General features: G+C 38.9%; 1 protein-coding gene across 1 annotated transcript in view; it reads right to left on the bottom strand.

Moving 5' to 3' along the window:
- Positions 1 to 3553: 3553 nt before the first annotated feature.
- Positions 3554 to 23116, bottom strand: part of LOC126267081 (DNA polymerase epsilon catalytic subunit 1) — a 266885-nt gene continuing 247322 nt past the window's right edge. The window contains exons 34-36 of the mRNA XM_049971944.1: positions 17336 to 17547; positions 11360 to 11492; positions 3554 to 4422 (exon numbers count right to left, since the gene is read on the bottom strand). Coding sequence (XP_049827901.1) covers positions 4243 to 4422; positions 11360 to 11492; positions 17336 to 17547 — 525 coding nt within the window. The 3' untranslated portion in view covers positions 3554 to 4242. The remainder of the gene's footprint in view (positions 4423 to 11359; positions 11493 to 17335; positions 17548 to 23116) is intronic.

The raw sequence follows: 23116 nt of genomic DNA, 5'->3' as shown, positions 1-23116 counted from the left end.
AACGTTAATGTTTGAGAGAGCTCCACATTTTTCTCAGTTGTGTAGCACCTGGGAGTTGGTCAGTTCTGTATTACCAAATACATAGGACCATGGAAGTAGTCCACTACTTTTCTCCATTCATCTCTTTGGTTAGAGCTCTATGTGGCAATTTGGCAGTGTTTACCCAGACTGGTCGTCTAGATGTTAATCAGGTGTGTGGCAAGCTTTAAATGTTTCATGAATTGATAAGTCTCTGGATCTTTTGTATTTCATCCATTTACTTGTTACTGCCTGATGTTATCAGAGAGTTGAAGGGGCAATATTGGCGAGTACCGACAGCCAAGGTGTTGGCGAGGATCGAAAAGTTACTGTCATGATTCTTGTCACATTGTTTAGATGGATACCTATTTTATTGACATAGCTACTTGAACTCCAAACAAGATCTTGCACTGCACTTCTTAAGGCATATGCATTAGGTTAGGTTAAGTGGTCACATTGCATGTGAGTTAATTGTTTCAGACGTCACAATAATTGAAAATAATAGAGTGTTCTGGCACTTAAAAATTACAGATCATGTAGCAGAATTCGCATCAAACTAACTAGGAACAGGAGGTTATTCCGTTTTTTATCCCATGAGGAGATTATCTTGATGCAGAGAAGTGCCTTAGTCACACTTCTGCAAGACAACTTATCATTGCACTGTTTTCAATACATTATTATTGTGTATTCAACTCCTTGACTGAAAGCAAGACCTTCAGTCATCAAACTGTTGTGGAGTATCAATTTAAACAATGGAAATTCCAGATGGGAATATCAACAGGTATGGGAGAACAGGTTGCTATTCACTGTAAAGAGGATACGATGAGATGCAGACAGGCACAACAAAAAGACAGCTACACATTAAGCTTTTGGACAAAGCCTTCATCAGATATGAGAAACAAACACAGATTCACACAAACAAGCATGCTTCACACGCACAAGACAGCTACCTCAAACCGAGTTTGGCCTGAGCAGCAAGAGTGTGTGGTCATGTGTGAGAGGAGTGCTTTCTTGTGTGAATGCAATGGCTGAAAGATTAATGTGTAACAATCTTTTTGTTATGTCTGTCTGCAGCTCAAAGAGTATCAATTTAACAATTACAGATACAAGGATAACTGGATTATGGCTAGAACACACACATGGAGTTCTCTAACTTCCACAAATGTCATCAGGAAAAAGACAGTTACCAAATTACGTTTACTGATTATGAGGACTCATAGTGGGACCAAGACAATTATGTTTAGCACGGGGATTCATTTCTGTAAACATATAATTTTCTCACAACACGCAAAATACGCAACACACATTCAAATCTCTTGCACTCTGAGCACTGATGACGCCTATTATGTATGTTATTCACTGATCATCTGAAGCCCCACACTCCCTACCGGTTTACATGCCATTCAGTCGAGTTTGCAGCTGTCGTTGTGCTAAAAAATATGGCTCTGAGCACTATGGGACTTAACATCTTAGGTCATCAGTCCCCTAGAACTTAGAACTACTTAAACCTAACTAACCTAAGGACATCACACAACACCCAGCCATCACGAGGCAGATAAAAATCCCTGACCCCGCCGGGAATCGAACCCGGGAACCCGGGCGTGGGAAGCGAGAACGCTACTGCACGACCACGAGATGCGGGCGTCGTCGTGCTCGTGGTCTTTGTTCATACCACACACTAGTGCACAGTCGTAATCATTGACCACAGTGCAGAATGCAAGCTGTTTGTACGTTTTTAGTGTGTTGCTGTTGAACATGATAACTACATGTTCGTAGAACATGCCGACACGATACTATTGTATGGAGAAGCTCCGTGCAATAGGAGGGTTGTTCATCAGTAGTATGTGGAGCATTTTCCAGACCACCAGAAACCTTTGCACTCCCTCTTTGTTAGGGTGAACCAGTGGGCTTTGGAGACGAGTACATTCACCACCAGCAGGGCTGACTGTGGTGCCACACACCAGTTTGAGGAGGTTATACTACATCCAATGAAAGAGGATATGGTGAGTACCTGACGCATAGTAGGCAGAATGAACGTGGATCACAAAGCTGTCTGGTGGGTTCTGCATGAGCAGCAGCTACAGCAGTACCACCCCCGAAAGATACAGGCAATGTGCCACAAACCAGATTCTAAAGGTAGTTCTTGCACCAATGTGTAGACGAGCCCAATTTCCCATGGCAGATTCTTTTCACAGATGAAGCCAAGTTCACCAGGGAAGGTTTTCTCAAATTCCACAAATCACATGTGGGCTGATGAAAAATCTACACGCTGCATGTGCAATATGGTCTGAACATTTGAGTACAGTTCCAGGATTGAAGTGTGATTGGACCACACCTTCTTTCACCATATCTCATGGGTGCCATGTACTTGAAATTCCTTGATGGCACACTGCATTGGCTCTTCGATCTTCCAAGAGTCCATGCAGTATGCCATCAAGGAATCATCTTGAGTTACTGCAGATGCATCAAAATGTGTGGTTCCAGCATGATGGCAGTCCATCCAAATGGTACCGGCCAACCACCATGCAATTCTCAGTTGATAAGTGTCACTGGATGTGAATATGTAGGGGCATGTGGTCAGCACACTGCCCTTCCAGCCGTTATCAGTTCTCATGACCGGAGCCACTATGCCTCATTCAAGTTTCTCAATTGGCCTCACAAGGGCTGGGTGCATCCCGCTTGCCAGCAGTGCTTCACAGATCCAGACAGCTACCCTTCCAATAGCTAGCCAAGCCTGACAGCACTTAACTTCGGTGATGTGATGGGAACTGATGTTACCAAAGTGGCAAGGCCATTGGCAGCATGGTTGTACACCACCTCATGTTTCAGATACCGTCTTAGATAATCTGATTTGGGCAACAGTGGGTAGGCCATAGTGGCCTGACTACTTGGCCTGCAGGTTCTCGCAACACGAATCCACTAGACTACTCCCTGTGGGGTTGGATCAAAGCTTGATTTACAAGACCCTTGTGACATCTGAGGAAAACCTACTGGCGTGAGTTATAGTTGCAGCGAATGCTGGAAGACCAGTGATTGGTGATCATGTGTACTATAAAACGGTATGGAGGTGCCATATCTGGGTTGATGTTGGTGGATGTCGCAGTGAACCCACTTGTAAACAGACCCAGACGACAAGAAGCAGCAGGAGTCAGAGAGATATGTTGAGATATTTTGCAGCTAGTGGGAAAACTGTATCTTTCCGAACATGAGTTTTCTTGGTCCCGCCTACAAGACTTCAAAGACTGTACAGGGAATTTAGTGACTCCCTGTACCTTATATTTCTCATTGTCAAAGTACTGCATGTACAAATCTTTTAATCTGTATCCGTATCTTTTATTAACGATAAGGCTGAAAACTAAAATTTCACTACTTGTTTGTCATTTGACTCCTTCTGTTTATTTCAGAGACTGGAAAGTAAATGATCCTCTTCTGCTTTAAATGTTGATGTTCATTTCAAACTTTCATTATTCTTTTTGTGTACTTCTCATAATACACATTAAAAATGAAGTTTTTTAAAATAATTGAACAAGACAAATAAAAAGAAAGTGCTTTAATTACCAGCAAAATAAATATATAAAAATAGTATCACAGTACTTACAATATGTACAATTTTCAAGATATGCAGCTAAGTTAAATCCCTCATCTCAACTGTGTATAGTTCGAAGGGGAATAATGGGGGTAATATGTACACAGATAGAACTCAATGAGACTGTTGGTTTTAGAGGAATGTGTGGGTGGTTTGGATGTCGGGAAAGAGACAGAGCTCACCTGCAACACTGTTGTTTCATATCTTTATGCACTTTGTCACAAATTCTTATCTTCCTACTAACTCACTGACATCCAAAATATAGAACTAGAGCTTTCGCTAGAGTGTCTTATGTCTTTCTGATGTCTTGCCTTTGTTCTTGTAGTTGAAAAATGCCAGCAAACATATTTTGCAATTATTTTGTAGAAGTCTCATTGAATGACAGTAATGCAATATTAAAAATGTATTTAACTGTCACAAAGATAAAAATAAGCAAATAAATTTTCTGTTGTGACCAGAATTCCATGCAACACAGAGGATAAAAAATAAATCAATTGTTTTGTGAGTAGTGATTGTACATTGTACTATCACATCACAGGTAAGTTAGAATGCAGACTGTTCAGCAAAGACATGTGCAACTACTCATGCCATGACATTTTCCATCATTTGGATAGTCATCTTTTTTTTTTTTTTTTTTCCTACACAAGCCCAGGATTAGCATTAATAGTCCATTGAACTACTTCTAATAACAGTGGCATTTTGAAGTGCTTAGCAACTGCCTGAAATGTACGAAGATGTTCTGCAATGTTCGACACTGGAATTAATGTTTGGAAGTCTCCTGAGCAGTTGCAAAATCGGGTCATATTCTCCATCTTAATCTGAAACAAATATATTTCATTAGAAAATGGCAACAATAGCCTCAAGTACAGGTCTAACTGGATATATCACTGCAATAAATGTATAGTAGTATTACTCTCTGCGATATATCCAGCTTAAAGATTAAAATTTTTAAGTATACATCATACAATTTGAGGCTAGAAATTTTGGAATCTGTAGAGTTACAATCAAAGGAAGTGTCCCAGTTTTAAAAGTTAAAACTGAATACAAATGAGTTTAAAATATGAAGTAACTGAAACTCAACACAACAGAAAAGTTCATGGCAAAGATCTGGATAACGTGATCACTGTGGCCTCTGATAATGGAATACTACACTATGGATACATTGAAAGATATGTAGCATTATCTTATGTTGCCCTTGGGGGGTGTCAAGTAAGCATAGGTTGCATAACACACAGTGTGTTTTAATCACTACATTGAAACACCACATCTGAACTTTTGATGATGCGTAGAGTAAGAAAGCATGACAACACACCAACTTATATTTTGGGAAATATGACAAAGTTCTGTATTTATTAACACACACATTTTCAAACAAATGTTTCGCTTTATGCCAAATTGTACCCAATCTTATGGATCTACAGGTCATAACTGCCCGTTCTACTGGTCATAACTGCCCGTTGCATGGTATTGTTTCTTCATCAACTTGCACTTCTTTAGTCTTTATAACATTTTACCTTCAAATATTAACTACAGAGTTTTAGAGATATATGAATTTCCTGAGCGACAGAAGAGATGCATACCCATGTTTTAAAATAATTTTTGTCGATTTTACTCATTTGATTTGCATTCTTTCCTTGCAACATACTGAATGAAGACTTGCACAATGTACATGCCATTTGGTACCTTTGGAGAAGCAAGCTGCACATTCATAGTGCGTGTGTGACAAATTGTTAGCCATTCTACACAGCTCTTCTGTGTGCACAAAACCTTATCTTCGACCTCTGGTTGATCTGAACAGTGACATGCATTGAGTGGATTTTTTTGCGGTAGAATTATACAGACAATGCACAATTTCTGGTTAGAAACTGACGAAAGAAATGTCTTTCATCTAGCTGAGGAAATTAGCTTGGAATTTTTCAGCATCAATATAGGAAAACATAGTAAAAGAAACAACTGCATTACTTAGACTGTGGTTTGACACTTGCTCCTCTTGACTAAAGATTTGCACGAGGGCTTACATAAATAGGTAACATTCTACATTTTGTAGCAGGACGGAAATGTTATGTTACTTACAATGTGATTATAAACCAGTAGTTACAAGGTTCAGCCAAAAACGTTTTAACAATCCTTGAATAAGAAAGGAACGGAGGATGAGTGTAGCATTATACCAGGGCCTTGAATTCAACCCTTCCAATTACAATCTGGTCATGAGTCATGCTACTGTTATGTAGTGACTGCAGGTAATTTAATCCTAAAAAAATAATCCTGTGCAATTCTGAACAAACAACACTGGTTTACGTGTCTCACAAATTCATCAAGAGGAATGGACCAAAAGCATGTCTGAAATTTCTTAGTGGACACACGTGTATCAACAGTGTGTACACATGGACAACAAAAAAGAAGTTCCAGATATTTTCTAGTTAAAAATACAGTTTTTCTGGGTGAAAATGCACTTTTTCTAGGTGAAAATACACTATAGCCCAGATAGAAGTACACTTTTTCCATGTTAATTGACAATATACTTTCCCTTGGAGCTGTAAAACATATCAGTAAGAATTTCCTGTCTCCCAACAATAAACAACACATTTTGGAAAGATCCTTCATGCTGGGCAACATTTACACTGCATATTTTGGTATCACGAAAGTATATAAGCGAATTCACCAAACACAGCATGGTAACTTCTGAACACAGATCACCAACATATAAGGAGTACGATGCCCACACTACGATATGGAAACAGAGACTGGAGTAGTGCTACGAGTGATGTGGCAGTGAACTTAGAATTCGGTAAAATGTGGTGCGATAATACATATTTTTGCTTTGCAAATATGGCTACTAGATGATAATTTTTCATCAAAAAATGCTAAGCTTTCTCATATAATACTGGTCCTCAAATCATTTTGCTCTTTTTTTCCAAATGTGTGGTCAGGCAGGATCATAAGAACAAAGCCTAAACTGCAGCAGCTGACTATTTGTGACAAGAACGATCATAAATTTCAGTGTCATGCACCAAACATTTCATGGGTTACCTGGCTGAGTATGTGTTCCGTCAAGCACTTGCGGCTGAGTATGTGTTCCGTCAACCACTTCACCCTTTCTATAGTAAAGCCAATTACATGTGAAGTTGCTCCAGAATTTGCTTTGCACATTTTTAATGATAATTATACTTTTTGCTATAGTTCTTGCACAATTTGAACCTATGAAAGAACTACAATAAAGATGAAAAACTAACCTGGAAGATTTATCTGTTTTAATGTCTGTTCCCTTTAAGATAAATCAAACACAAATGTGACAGTAAGCTTTAAAATGATGGGATAAATGGATGGTCTTTTGGGTCTAAAATTTTTCTAAGTGGCTGATCATCAATGCCTTAAGTTTTGAAAGAGTCAATCGCTCCATGATTTAAGAAACTCATCGCACATTCTCACACGTAACAAAATCCATTTTGCCTTAAAAGGAAATTTACTTAGAAAGTAACGCTTCTCAAACCACCATTCGAAATATTTTCCCGCGACCAGTAAGAAACGTAAACAATTGTGATGTCACTCAGTGAATTCAGTCTGTTTCTAATATGTATTGCATAGTCTTCATCCCAAAGCCTTTGACACAATTTGCTGTTGGCACATGCTGTATGTGCACTGTGTTTTGTTGAAGTAAATAATTCATTTTCTTTGCAACTAAAGTTTTATTTTGGTGTTATTCTCTCATTTATGTTTTATTGCTGCAGTAGTGTTATAAAGTCAAGTTATTTGTATGAGTGTCAGGTCTTACAAGTCAAAAGTACGGAAATTTACCGAAAAACTAAAGTTAGGAAAAATTCCCAGAATCCAGAAACATTCATTGGTATTTCTTAGATTTCCCAGCGCATCCAGACCCTGAACAACAAAAAATGAACTTTTATATCTAGTCTCTGTTTGAGAAATCCAATTAAGCTTGTTTTACACTTCACTGTTTAACTGATATCTTTCTATTTACTGTTTGTGAATACAACTCTTGTAATTTGCAAATTTTTATCAGTACTAGAAATAATGTTACTAAGTCCTCTTCGATACAAAATAGGCTGCTGTAAGGCTCTGTTAACAAACCAGTGATACCTACAGGTAGAAAGGAACTGCAATATACTAATTATTTAGCAACAGGCATCTACACTGATCAGACAGAACATTATAAACATCGACATACTATTGATATAAACCTATCCATGCAATACCAGAATCACCTGGTGAGGAATGACTGCTAGTCAGACTCACACATGGTGCATGTAGTATCAGTGACCATGCTGTCCTTGTCTACAATGGGAAAGGCATGTGATCCATCTGTGTTTGACCAAGAGCAGATTGTGATGGCCCGGAGGCATAGCACATGCATTTCGGAAACTGCATGATGTGTCAGCTGGCAACTTGATGACTGGACAAATTTGTTGTTCACAGATGAGTCCTGATATCCTCCGAGACAAGGTGATGGCCGTGTTCATGTGCAGAGACTTGTGGTGAACAGTACTCGCCAAATATTGTGCACAAAATTGACAGGGTTCCAAGGTTCTATGTGATTGTGGGGAGGCTTCAGAGTTGACAGCCATACAAATCTTGTCATTGACAATGGTAATCTTACAATCATGCAGTCCATTGAACAGATCCTGTTGGACTATGTGGTGGACGCTGGGTATGGTGGTGGCCCCGAATTCCTTCTAATTCCAGGCTGTACATGGTGGACATCAGCAGAGATGTCTTGTGAAGCCTGAACACTGAAATAGTGGAATGACCAGTAGTGAGTCCAGACCAAAACCCCATCCTGCCAATGTGGGATCATCTTATTTCTGGCTGTTCTGTTCCACCACAGACACTCCAAGAACTTCTAAGGGCTCTCACAGAAGAATGGGAACAGGTACCACAGGAGGGCCTCTGTAGCCTTACAATGAGCATACTATGTATGTATCAGGCAGTGGTAAAAACTCACAGTGCGGATACACATTACTGAAGCTCTCAAAGACCAACGAAAAGCACCCAGGATGATGGGGTGAATGATTGTTTCCACTTAGTTTTCGGCACCAGTCAGACATTTCACTTGTTTTTATGTAAATAATCAAGTATTGTAATGATGTTTTGTTGTGTACTTAGTTTCAGAAAGTTAAGATATAATCTGGTAACATACCCAGTCCACAATTATTTCTCAGTATAGTATGGCAGATGCCAAAATTCTTTCGAGCAGTGTATTACACCTCTGTCTGCATAAGCTGTATTTGCAAATCAACAACTTTGGCAGCAGAGAATCAGACATGATTTTATTTGTAAATTTTTTCTCTTGCAATATCCCACATCGTGATAACAAATGTTTGTTAAGACAGAAGTAAAGCCAATTTGTAATAACATTATATAAAACTGACTGACATTCTCAGGTGAAATTCTACCTAACTGGTGTTTGGTGAATTACACTGTATGTATTTCGCATGCTTATTTTGGTTCTAGGCTTGGGAGTAGGGGGTGTCACTAATTTTGTGACAAAAAGGGAGGACAAGAGGGCGACAGCAATGCAGTCTCTGAAAATACACTGGGGTGCCAAAAGGAGAGGGATAGTAAATGCACGCATACAGATATAAAAGCCAGTGCACTAGTGGAACTGTCATTTGTACTCCCGCGATTCCTGTGAAAAGGCTTCCAACATGATTATGGCTACATGGACAATGCAGTGGCTGACGGTGTCCGCTTAAATACCGAGACCAGCGGCATTTGCATCGAGTTATCAGTGCTGACATACAAGCAATGCTGCGTGAAATATCGCAGAAATCAACATGGGATGTACGACAAACCTATCCGTTCCTACAGCACGGTGAAATCTGGCATTAATGGGCTATGGTAGGAAATGAATGACGTGAGTGTCTTTGCTAACAGCACAATATCACCTGCAGCACCTCTCCTGGGCTCGTGACCGTATCGGTTGGATCCTAGATGACTGGCCCCTGGTCAGATAATTCCTAAGTCCTTATTTCAGTTGGCAAGAGCTGATGGTAGAGGCAGTGTGTGGCTAAGACCGAACAAAGCCACAGCCTCAAGTTGTCGACAACGCAATGTGCAAGTTGGTGGTGGCTCCATAGTGTTTACATGGAATGAACTGGGTCTTCTGGTCCAACTGAACCAATCATTGACTGGAAATGGTTAAGTTCGGCTGCTTGGAGACCCATTTGCAATCTTTCATGGACTTCATGCTCCCGAACAACAATAGAATTTTTATGATGATAATGTGCCATATCACTGGGTCATAATTGTTCATGACTGGTTTGAAGAACATTCTGGACAACTCAAATGAATTCTTTTGCCACTCAGATTGCCCTACATGAATCCTACTCAACATTTATGCGACGTAATTGAGGGGTCAAACACACACGGAATTACTAGCTTTCGCAACCGATTGTTGCTTCTTCAGGAAGGAGAGGGAAAGACGAAAGGATGAAAGGATGTGGGTTTTAAGGGAGAGGGTAAGGAGTCATTCCAATCCCGGGAGCGGAAAGACTTCCCTTAGGGGAAAAAAAGGACAGGTGTACACTCGCGCACACACACACACACACACACACACACACACACACACACACACACACACACACACACACATCCATCCGCATATACACAGGCACAAACAAGGGATGTGTGTGTGTGTGTGTGTGTGTGTGTGTGTGTGTGTGTGTGTGTGTGTGTGTGTGCGCGCGCGAGTGTACACCTGTCCTTTTTTTCCCCTAAGGGAAGTCTTTCCGCTCCCGGGATTGGAATGACTCCTTACCCTCTCCCTTAAAACCCACATCCTTTCGTCTTTCCCTCTCCTTCTTGAAGAAGCAACCATCGGTCGCGAAAGCTAGTACAACCATCGGTCGCGAAAGCTAGTAATTCTGTGTGTGTGTTTGTGGGTTTTGTTCATTGTGCCTGTCTGCCGGCGCTTTCCCGCTTGGTAAGTCTTAGAATCTTTGTTTTTAATATATTTTTCCCATGTCGAAGTTTGGCTCTATACTTTTGCAAGGGACATCCAATGAGTTGTTGAGTCCATGCCATGTCGAATTGCTGCACTACGTTGGGCAAAAGGAGGTCCAACACAAGATTAGGAATTGTTCCTCACTGTAAAAGTTCAGTTACAATTAACAATAAAAATGCAGTCCACAGTGAACATATGACAGAAAAGAAGGGATTGGAAGTTTTAACAGGGAAAGTTGCACTTTATACTTCTGTGTTGTTTCTGTATAGATTGTTTCATGTGCTAGAGATGTGAAGACTGGCTCAATACAAAATACCACATCATGTATTTTGCACATGAAACTAGCTGTATTCTTTTTGCCCCTTTCATAGATGTGAAGACTGGACTTGGGTAGTGTCAGACTGGGTGGTGCATCTCCAGGCTTTTTGCTCTTTTTTCCTTTGCAATAATTTTCCACGAGAGACTATGATGAAGCTGAGCAACTGAAAGTTTTGTTCCAGAATATGAAGTATAAAATGAAGAAATACACAATACATCATCTGCTTGTGAATCAATCATTGTGAAGGTATGTACCTTCTTAGTATCTTGTTGATTCCCAGAGACGAACAGTACAAAAGCTGACTGCTGAGTATGCTATCATTAGTGGTTGGTAACCAAAACTGTAGTTCCATATTATTAATTATTATACTAGTCTTTTATATGGCACACCACTGAATGTTTTAAAGCAAGACCAACATACAAAAGCATTAAAATTTTTGCTTGCATTTACGTATATGCAAAGTATTTGACCACCTTACCTCATGACATTTTGAACATTGCAAATCTTGAAGAGTATAAGCCATGGTCTTTCTGTGAACAATATCCAGTAACATGTATTCAAGCTCTTTATTGTCATAACTTGTTTGACACAGTGGGCATTTCCATACAGGGCTACAGAAAAAGGAAGAAAAAATGTTTTATTCCTTTCTGTCAAACAGAAGGTACAGAAATAATTTAAATATTAAGGTATTTCACAAAACATATAGAATTATTAAAAAAATAATCACATAAAAATATACTCCAAATGATTCTAATGTTTCAATAAATCTCAACTGAAGGTTTATTAGAATTAACTATTGGAGTACACACATCTATTAACTGTCCATATGCTCTTGCTTTTAAGATGGCCTTAAGACAACAGATGAGAATCAGTATGAGAACAAATACGCAAAAAATGATTTTCAATAGAAAAGATTAATTGTGGTCAGACACATGATCACACCGCAATCACTTTTAAAAAAGCCCCCCCCCCCCCCCCCCTCTCTCTCTCTCTCTCTCTCTCTCTCTATCTATCTCTCTCTCTCTCTCTCTCTCTCTCACACACACACACACACACACACACACACACAAAGAAACAAAACCTTAATTAAAACTGTTCTCTCTTTTCTCCATAAAACATACAAGAACATGATTTTATTTATAAAAACTGAAATTACTGAAAATACCCTTTAGACATGAACAACAACTGAGGCTTAATCATTATCATCTTCCTCTTTCTCTTCATCAGTTAGGCAAACGTCTACTCAAAATTTTTTTATGTCGACATCTTATACGCATCCATGTTGACAAAGGCTCATCCACTGTGGTTACAAATTGTAGTGTTTACATGTTGGAGGGCCTCTGGCCAGCTGTCAGATGTGTCCACCTGCAATCCCTGGCACAGTGTCTCCATTCCAGGAATCCAGGAGGATCTCTAACTGTTCTCAAATCATTAAGCCCATCCAGAAACTCTCTCCTCATCTCCACCAGCCTGTGCACTCCTACCTTGTACTTGCTTCCTGTCCATAAAGAAAGCCACCCAGGGTGCTCCAATGTGGTCAGTTAATGTGCCTCCAAGAGACCATCACCTTCAGCCTATTACTTGTAATCTACCCTCATATATAAAAGATACCAACCATTTCTTCCATCGACTCTCCACAGTTCTTGTTTTTTACCACCCGGTGCCCTGCTCATCAGTGTAGATGCCACCTCCCTTTTACACTATCGTCCCCATTGCTCAAGGTCTTGCCACTTTTTAACACTACCTTTCCCAATGCCTGACAGACTCCAAACCTAAAACTCCTTCCTGGTCACAGTTACCAACTATATCGTCACCCAATTACTACTTCTTTGAAGACATCACTTACAACAAATCCATGGCAAGGCAACGGGCACCTGCATGGCATCCTACTGCGCCAACCTATAAGCTGCAATCACTGTGCTGCTTTCTACATGGGCGCAACAACTAAGAAGCTGTTGGTCCGCATGAATTGCTGCCCGTTAAACTATCGCCAAGAGACAACTGGACCATAGCTGCTGAACATGCTGCCCAACACAACGTGCTTCAGTTCAATGACTACTTAAAAGCCTGTGCCATCTGGATCCTTCCTAACAACACCAGCCTTTCTGAACAGTGCATGTTGGAATACTCTCCCTGCAATACATCCAATATTCTCATCGTAACCCCCCCCCCCCCCTCCCCAACCTTTCCCATTATCTACCTCTCTCTCATCTCTTCCACTTCTCCTCCCATCCCCTCATCAGCACAGCCTCTTGACTGCACGTAGAGCCCTGTTCTGTCTCCACCATGTCCCTTCGCACTCTCACAGGCAGCACATCTTGGCCTACGCTGCTATCCCTCCCCCCTTCTTCAACCCATGCCGCATCCTTACTCAGACCACCTGCTCATGGGAGACATAGTCGGGCCACAGTGGCCGGAGATGGTAACTGTAAGCGTGTGTTTTCTGTTTCTGAAGAAGAGATTTTTATCCGAAATCTTAAATGTTTAGCACTCTTTTCATTGTGCATGTCTGTGGTGAGTAGCAGTCTATCCTTTTTCATAACATTATTCTTATTCCATCCTGGACTTCCTATGTTGGATTAAGTCCATCAGATGTAAACAGAAACACACACACACACACACACACACACACACACACACACACACACACACCTGGCCTCAACCTTTGCTGGTCCTTGTCCGCCACCTGCTTATCCCCTTCAGTGCCACCACTCCAGCCCTACACACACCTATTCTGCCAGTATACCTGCATAGTCAGTTCCCCTTCTCTATTTCTCTCCTCCCCCCCCCCCCCCCCCCACTTGCACAGCCACCCAATGCTGCAAGTAGCACATCTCTGCCAGATCCCACATGTAGCATTATCATCTTATCCCTCCTATCAATGCCACACACCTGCTCTGTACCCCCTGACAGGCCCAGCCAAGATTACCATTCACCTCAGACGCAGTCAGGCCTTAGTGCCCGGAGATGACAATCTCTCTCTCTCTCTCTCTCTCTCTCTCTCTCTCTCTCTCTGCCTTTCTCTCTCTTCCCACGTGTGTGTGTTTTGTTTTGTTTTCATCTATGTTTGACGATTGTTTATCTGCCACTCGATACCTCTATGTGGTAAGTAGCAAACCTATCCTTTCATATTATTATTATTATTATTATTATTATTATTATTATTATTCCATTCCAGATTTTACATTTTCTGATAGAGTAACTGCCATTTTTATTTCCCTGATGGCCATTAAAATTGCAGCACGAGGAAGGCAGCAAACACAAAACACCAAGTTGGCGTAAAGCATACTACATGCTTGGATAAGCAAAAGTGCAAACACAATATGTAGGTAACAATATGTCATCTACATTTTGTGTATATAAGGAAAGAGAATGCAGTGAGTTTATCTGTCAGAAATTGCATTTGAATTTTGTTCATTTATGAGAAAATTGTATTGAGCCATACGTCAAAGTTGGATAGTTGCAAGATCATGGTGCATCAAGACTGTCATATATCTTTTCACAGTATTGCTGATAATACTGGTTAGAATCTGACAACTGCTATACAAACACGATATCAAGAGGTTCAGGAGGACCATTTTCAACACCATGCAGGGTACAAAGGTCACACATGACTGACCTCAAGAAGACAGACGTATTGTTTTTTCAGATGTGCTGGATTTTACAGCTATGTCATGCAGCTTGAGCCAGGTAATGGGTCTGTCTGCTGCAAGGGAAATATCCACACTGAGAAAGCAATTACATTTAGAGCACTATGGACTGTCAGCATGGGGCTGTTGCTAGTTTCCATATGCATCGCTGAAGATCCATACGCATCACTGCAATGGTTGTGCACCTGATTACAACAATGGGCACAGTATTGGCACTGCATTGTCTTTTCAGATACATCCTGGTTTGGCGTACAGCATGAGTATGGGCATATCCATGTGTGGAGGTTCCAAGGGGAACAAATGTGCTGGGTTGCATTTGTCATTGTTAAACAAGCATATCTCCTGTCATGATGGTATGGACTGTCATTATGTATGCAATGTGAAAATTCACAGTATTTTCCTGTGACCCATTAAAAATGTAACAGTTGTGACGTCATGCTCATCAAAAGCAGCTTGTTGTTATGAAGTATTGAATAGTCTTCATGCGAAAGTCTTTGACACATTTTGCTGTCAACAGACGCTTGCGTGTGCTCTGTGTTTTGGTGTTCTAAATGGAAAATTCTCTCTGCAACTTGAATTTTATTTTACTGTTATTCTCACATTTATGCTTTATTGATGCAGCATTATTCCACAGTAGTGGACTAAAGTAAAATTCTTTGTTAGAATATCAGTTCTCACAAGTCCAAATTATAGAAATTTAACTGTAAACTAAAACAATGAAAAATTCCTGGAATTCTAAAAAATTTCAGGGTTTTTCCTGGGTGTCCTGAAGTGTATACACACTGTTATCATTCCTGAAGCTGAAGACAAGCTCCAGGGAAAATAAAGTGTTGCTTATCATTGCAAATTTGGGTCTTTTGTGATAAACTCTGCCTAACACAGGCAGAAAACTTTCTGTGGATGTTAATAGTTAGGTTGCAACTATGAGGTGGACTGTAACTGCATAAATATTGCATGTGAAGATGTAATGATCAGAAACAGTTCACTGAAAATGTGGAGGCATATGCTAAGAAAATAATCACATTAATACCAATGTTTGAAATGCCTGTTCCTAGATGATTAAAACTAAGTGCTGGACTTGGACTCGAACCTAGAACCTTTGTCTTTTGTGGTAAGTGCTCTACCAACTGAGTTATTGCAGCAAAACTCACAACTTGTCCCCACAGTTTTATTCCTTCCAGAATGTTTTCTGACACATCCCTGTTTGAAATAAGTAAAATTACCATGATCCTCACCGTAAGAATTCATATGGAGTTGTTAATATCTTCAAAAGGACACTAAAAACTGTTTAAAGAACTGATACAGTTCATTTAAGTGATATGGTTATATTTATGATGCCTGCAATAGTGGATAATTTTTATATACAGCTTGGTTCAGAATTCCTATATAGGCTTCTAGAGGTTGTAGTGGGGACGTAAAATTCTGATAAGGAACCCATGTCCAGAAAAGTACTGTTTGGTTGTAAAATAAGTTTGAAGATCGCATCACTTTCAACGCCCAGCTTGATGGTATGGTGCGTAATGGTACAAGTGCACAATGCATGATTGAGAATGTTTTCCAGATCACCGCAGTCCATCTCGTGCCGTTTCCATCTGATCACAGCAGTGGGTGCAAGAAACTAACAGCCTACATTTGCAACTAAAAGGGTTGACTATGGGGCTTGCAGACAGAGTGTCTGAAAGAATGTGTTGCAGATACACCTTGCAAAATGAACAGCAGGATCACCACATGGATCAGTTCCTGTAGAGCACTTGGGTCACAGCTCATTGTTTCTGTGATGTGTGCACCATGAAGCATGTCACTGGAAAGTGACCTGATTTCAAACTGACATCCAAATCATGACTTTTTGGATATGGGTTCCTTGTAATTTTTTGTTTGTACACAAGTTGTAAAACCAACTGCATCCAAGTACTGTATTGACTGGTGCATAATGACTCATTTTATGGGAGCATTCTTACAATTTCAAGAATCATGTCATGTGGAAGTAACAAAATAAAATGTGCCTAAAACAACAGAATCTATGCACATCCAACTTTTTTCACTATACCACGATCTCTGCAGATAGCTGTAAGATCTATAAATACCTACTACCTGAAGATGAGCCGGCTATGGCTTGAAAAATAGCTAAAGGAAGAATAAAAATGTTCTAAAAAAGCATTGCAGAGTGGCTGGTCCTAGTAGCAACAGAAACACAACCATACTCATAGGGTTAACATCAATACAATAAATTTACTTCAGCTTATAAATGTTAGATATTTTCAAATTGCTTCTTTTATCTTAATTTTTCAGAATATTAACACTAAATTCTACAAAGATCAGTTAGCTAGGTGGTGTGATAATGACTCAGTTCTTTCTACAAGTATTTAAGAAATCTAAGCAGAAATTACTGGTTTCAGTGGATATGAACTTGATGTTATTTTTAACAAACATGATGACACCTCATCCTCCATGTTTTCCCCACATAAATAGGCTACTAATTTATATTCCTTTACACTTAACATATGGATGCATGTGTTTACTTGGTGCTCAGACACAGATAAGTTATTAACTTTCATTTGACATCCTAGAGCATGTAAAAAGACCAGAAGTTAATTTTTTTCTTTCTTTCTTCCTTTTTTATTCGAAATCATATAATTCAATTGAGTACATATCCTTCATATGGTGTAAGAATACGCACAATGTAGATTTCTTCTTCTACCATCCAACTTCCATTTTTTTGCTACAACTAAAAAATTAATGAAAACTGCTAACAAATGAAGTCAAAGCAACTACCAGAGATTTATTGTACATGACAGTTAACTTACGTCTCGTTGTCAACTCCACGGTAGGGATCGCGGCAAAGGTCAATGTCTCGACAGTGATTGCAGGCTCTGCATATCACTTCTGGTAAAATGAATGAAATACAAGGATCACGCCATGTGGCAACTGAACTGAATTCTCCAATACCAAGAAGGCGTAACATATTGCGGCGAATATTGTTGACCTCTTCCTGGACACTAGGGTCTAGTGACAGTACCTGTGATGCAGAACGAAACAATAATAAAATAACTGAATTCCATATGGGGAAATGGTGGAGATTGCAACTAAAAGATTACACTAAACATGGGTACTATTCTCAATAATTACTGAGGTATTTTATCCCTGACTAAAAGGGAAGACATACACCACAAACTATGATACATATGACATAAAATGAAGGCTCATTCAAATACTCTGCCAGTAGCTCAATTGTAGCACACAAAAAAAGTGATAAATCTTATAAATTTCTTATCTTTCATATCAGGAAGGAAAAATGTGTACAGAGGATGGGAAACCACTAACTTACGGGTAAAATAATTTTTTTAACGAAATAAAACAACAAAATGTGAGTTAGTTTTGCTACCTGCACCACAAGCACAATACTGCTTGTCTTTAAACACAAGAGAATACTCAGCAATCACAGAGACTCCAATTTTGACTATTTTTTTTAAAAAAAGGAGCAACAACACCACACACAAATTTTACATAAGCCATATTCACCTAGTGCATTAGAAGATGAGACTGAGAAACATAAAGCAAAGAGTGTGAGATCAGGGAACAGTGGTTTCCTTGGAACGTGACTCACTGTACTGCTTAGGAAACTTTAAGAACTGAAGACAATATTATGGAAAGAGAAGAGATGAGGTGAGTCATGATATTATGAGAAAAAATTTGGCAGAGCCCAGAAGACTTAAGTCAAAACAAGGCACCTGGAATAAACAACACTTCCTCTGTATTATTAAGATCTTTAAGAGAACCAATCACAACACTCTATTCTATCTGGTATACTAGATACACGAGTCAGCAAAAAGTCCTCAAACTTCAATTAGAATGTAAGAATTTCAATGAAGGCACATGCTGCCAGGTATGAATATTACTGAAACATCAGTTTAAAAACTCAACATTAAAAAGTTAATGACATTAGGTTTTTCTAGGGGAGAATAGAAAAACTGGTAGATGCTGACCTCAGGGAAGATATGTTTGGGTTCTGGAGAAATTTGGCAATACAGAAGGCAATACCGACCCTAGAACAGTGTTGGAAAAACTTCAAGTAAGTGTTCTAGGGCTCATCCTGTCAGAATGTCTTGGCTTTGTGTGGTCCTCCTTGGAGCTACTTGGTAAATTACGACATTTCATTTAGCAGTGTCCTGCAGCACTGTTTTTTCTGGCATTTGGTGCAGTGTTTTTTGATCTGTACACAATGGCAGCTATTTGCTTCTGGTATAAAGGAAATTTTGTCGTTCTTGCAATGGGGCATACATTCAAAAAAGGCAGATAATAGTGACCTATTGTCCCAAGCCTGGATAGAAAATGAATGAGAATCACAGCCTTCCCTCCCTGAGAGAATATTGTAAATTCACAATGTCCATTAAGCAGTCACATAAGAACCAGGCACCAAAAACGTCCTATAGAACTGCAAGCACAAGGAATTTAAAGATATAGTTGGTGATGAATGGGCTAAAAATTACTATCAGCAAGATGATTTTTATGGGATTCGCTGTTTTGTACATCAAGAAGCACTTGGCACTAAATTCGCAGGTATCGAGCTCATTATTATTGCTGGTACAAATAGTAAATTTTCTGAAAGTGCATAGATTATTATGATGTTAGTTTCAACAGTTTTTGATGGAACTGGACAGAGAGTGTAGGGACATATATATTACTGCAAAATATGTTAGTTAACTTAAGGGGCATGCCTACAATGATTTTTTTATTTAAGTTCTGGTCTTGTTGAATTTATGAAGGAAAAAGGAAAGCAGGAACCAATACTAGGAAAACCAGAATGAACGGTAGACCTCACTTTTTGTGAACTTGATTGCACACTTGAATGCCCTCAGCAAGATGTTGCAAGATGAAAAGCAATTTATTTTTATTTGATGGGGAAAATGGAACCATTTAAAAAGAAAATTAGATGGTGAAAGGGACAACTTCTGACAGAGAACAGTGCCCATTTGCCTAAGATCTCTTGTGTTAAAGAAAATGCAGTGTTGAATGAACTAAAGGAACAGTTTTCAATAGATTGCCAGGAGAACCATCTCAAATCTGTCTTTGGGACCATTTGTTGTTTCAGTTTAAAGAGTCCCTGTGCTTTTGCAACAGAAACTGATTGTTCTGGAATGTAACTCCCTTTAAAAGATAAATTCTTTTGCGTTAGAGCTGTCCAGGACTTTTACAAAGATGATGCGAAATTGATATCACTGTTACTATCAGAAATATGCATGTGGAAGGTTATTATTATTATTATTATTATTATTATTGTTATTATTATAAATTATTATTCCTATTATGGAATTAAGTAAGTCACTATTACATGGCAACCTGAGTGACAAAAATATGCAAACTGAATGTGTTTGTCCACATGCTGACAGTGTGTCCCAGATATAAATTTTATCATGTCTTCGGTGAACCAAAGATAATTAAATGATAGCAAAAGCATATTTTGTTTGTGGTCTATGTTTTTGAGAAATGTATCCACTGGAATGAACAGTAGTTCTGGATAATGAAATTTGATTCTAAATGCATTTGAAATGAAGATTTATTCCACCCTTACCAGTGTGTCATAGAGATTATTTCTTTTCATCTATCTTTCTATATGTAAGATTAAATGTTGTAAGAAATTTAAAAGGAACAATGTGGTGTGCATAACATTGTTGGTGTAATAAAGCTGCACACCCAGCTTTATTTTTATTGGTGTATTCTCTTGTACAAACAGCTACAAACTGTCACATGATACAGGGCATTTGCTGTTGGCCCATGTTCCCACTCAGACAGTGTGGTGCAGTAGTAGGAGGATTGGGAGGAGGGGGGGGGGGGGGGTGGAAGAGAGCAGTCAGATGAAGATGAGAGAGATCTACACGTATGCAAGACCTCTGTATGCAAGCAGAGTTCTTGGTCATCCCTGTATTCGAAGATACACTGAAGAAAAAGGAATCAATGGTTATAGCATTTGTAGATTTAGAGAAAGCACTCAAAGTCTGAAAGCAGCAGGGATAAAGTAGGAATTTAAAAGTTACAACTTTTACAGAATCTGCTGTTATGAGAGTTGAAGAATATGAAAGGGTAGGTGAGAGGGCATGAGACGAGATTACAATTTATCCCTGATGTTATTCAGTCTGTATATCAAGCAAGCAAGACAGAAAACCAATGACAAATTCTAAAGCGAATGAAAATTCAGGGAGACGAAATAGGTTTGATGAATACATTGCAGTTCTAACAGAGGTGGCACAGAATGAGGAATCGGCTGAATGGAGTGGGTAATGTATTATAAAGAAGTTATCAAAAGAGAACAAGAAAAGTAAAGCAAGGGTGATAGAATGTAATGAAATTAGATCAGGTAATAGGAATTAGATTAGGAAATGTGACACTCAATGTAGGAGATGAGGTGTACCATTTGGGTAGCAAAATGACTGATGATGGCTGAAGTAGACAAGATGTAACAGGAAACTGCTGGCAAAAACAAGGAAATTGCTTCTGAAAAAGATAAATTTGTTAACAGTGAATATAAATTTAAGTTTTTCAAAAGAAAAAAATTGTCCATTATGGGTTGCATAATATTCAATTGACTTGTTTTTGGACAATTTAAACTTTAGTCACCATCAAGTAGTATTCACATAACCTCTATGCAACATGTTGCAATAGATGTGATATACGAATCAATCCAGAAGTGTGGAACCACTTATAAACATTAACATGATATCTATCAAATTGGAACAGAAAGTCTGTAATACATTTGAGAGAACCACACACAATATAACTTAACTATGGATTTGACATCCAACCACTCAGAACCCAAATCATTCCATACATGAACAGAAACTCCAAAGAACAGTTAAAACAGCACAGAAAAAGAAAATAAAAACACTTACAGACCAACAAATACACTTAAACACACCAACCAAGTAGAAAGACCCACATTAAGTATACCCATGTCTCAAAACTCACAGACACAAAATTTAATAATGAAGAAACGCAGCTACAACAGAAAGGTTTAAAATGAAACGCAAACAAAAAGTAAACAAGTGTTACACAGAAAATTTAATTACAGAATCTCAGAACACACAATCTCATGAACAGCAGAAGGGCACCCATACCATGACACTGATCAAACTATGGAATTAATAGGCAAACAAATTAAAAATATCATAGATACAAGACGTGAACACAATTAACCAACAGAGAGAACCACAAAATCTAACTCTGAAAACCCTTAGAGAAAAAAATGGACAGAGCAAATATAATTGTAACCAAGGCAGACATGGCGAATAAAGTTGTTCTCATCGACAAACAAGAGGACAATAACAAAACACAATAACTCATTACACAGAATAAAATCACAAAAGTGAAATCAGATTCAACAAATAGTTTTGTAACCCAAATGAAAAACACACTGATGAGCGTAGGATGCACACTTGATGACAGATAAAACATTGTATGGCATGTACGAAACCTATTGCTCCAAAACTCTGGAGCCAACCAAAAATTCACAAAGTAAATACCTCTGAAAGACCGGTCACAAATCACAGGGGGGGGGGGGGGGGGGGGGGAAACCACCACACCAACACACACACACACACACACAAAATTATAGAACAGTCAAAAATACAGGGGAACTAATAGACCACATAAAAGGCACATGTGTTCCAGATATAGGTGTGTTGCTGCACCCTGCAATTCGTTAACAAAATAATCAAGGTAATAGAACAAGATTAGATAATTAAAATCAATTACTACAGGATTACATCTCAGAGATAAGCTCACTTCTACACCTTATTACTGACCAAAACTACTTTGTGTTTAACAAAGAATTCTACTTACAGAAGGAGGGACTGTGAATGGGATCCCCCAATTCAGGAAAGCTAACAAATACCTTCATGAACAAAATATAAGAAGGAATATACCAGAAAATACTACCAGGTAAATACACTCTACTACTGTGCTGGAGATACATGGATGACAGCCTGTATTTGGTAGGAGAACCAGAAACGAAAACAGAACAACTACACACATAGACAAACACACCTCACAAAACCATAGTTTACTTTAGAAAAAGAACATGCAGGGCAAATAAACTTCCTAGATACAGTTATTACAAAGAAAAAGAAAAATAACAGACACTCATTCAGTATTTACAGGAAAAAGGCCACAACAGGCACAATACTACACCCATCATCAAACCACCTACAGCCCAAAAAATCAAGCAGCTATCGGACAGACGCTAGAGTAAGACGCTAGACATAACAATACAAACAGCAAAAAACAATGGATATGAAGAATCTATTTAAATACGACAATCCAGGTAGTCATGAAAATAAAACAGTCTAAACAAGTAATGCAAACACCACATAAATCTAGTGACTGACACACACACACACACACACACACACACACACACTAACCAGCAAGCTGGCGCACATTCACATATGGAAACAAGCTAATACACATACCTGTTAACATATTTAAGGACCATGGAATACACATAGCTTACCAAAGTAATAATTCAAAACAGAAAGGTTTAAAGGAGTAGGATGACACTGATATATGCAAAAACGTGGCATTTGCTAAAACAG

Source organism: Schistocerca gregaria, chromosome 4, assembly GCF_023897955.1.
Source record: "Schistocerca gregaria isolate iqSchGreg1 chromosome 4, iqSchGreg1.2, whole genome shotgun sequence".
Lineage (NCBI taxonomy): Eukaryota > Metazoa > Arthropoda > Insecta > Orthoptera > Acrididae > Schistocerca > Schistocerca gregaria.
Note: the sequence above shows the minus strand (reverse complement) of the source record. Positions and strands in the feature narration are given on the sequence as shown.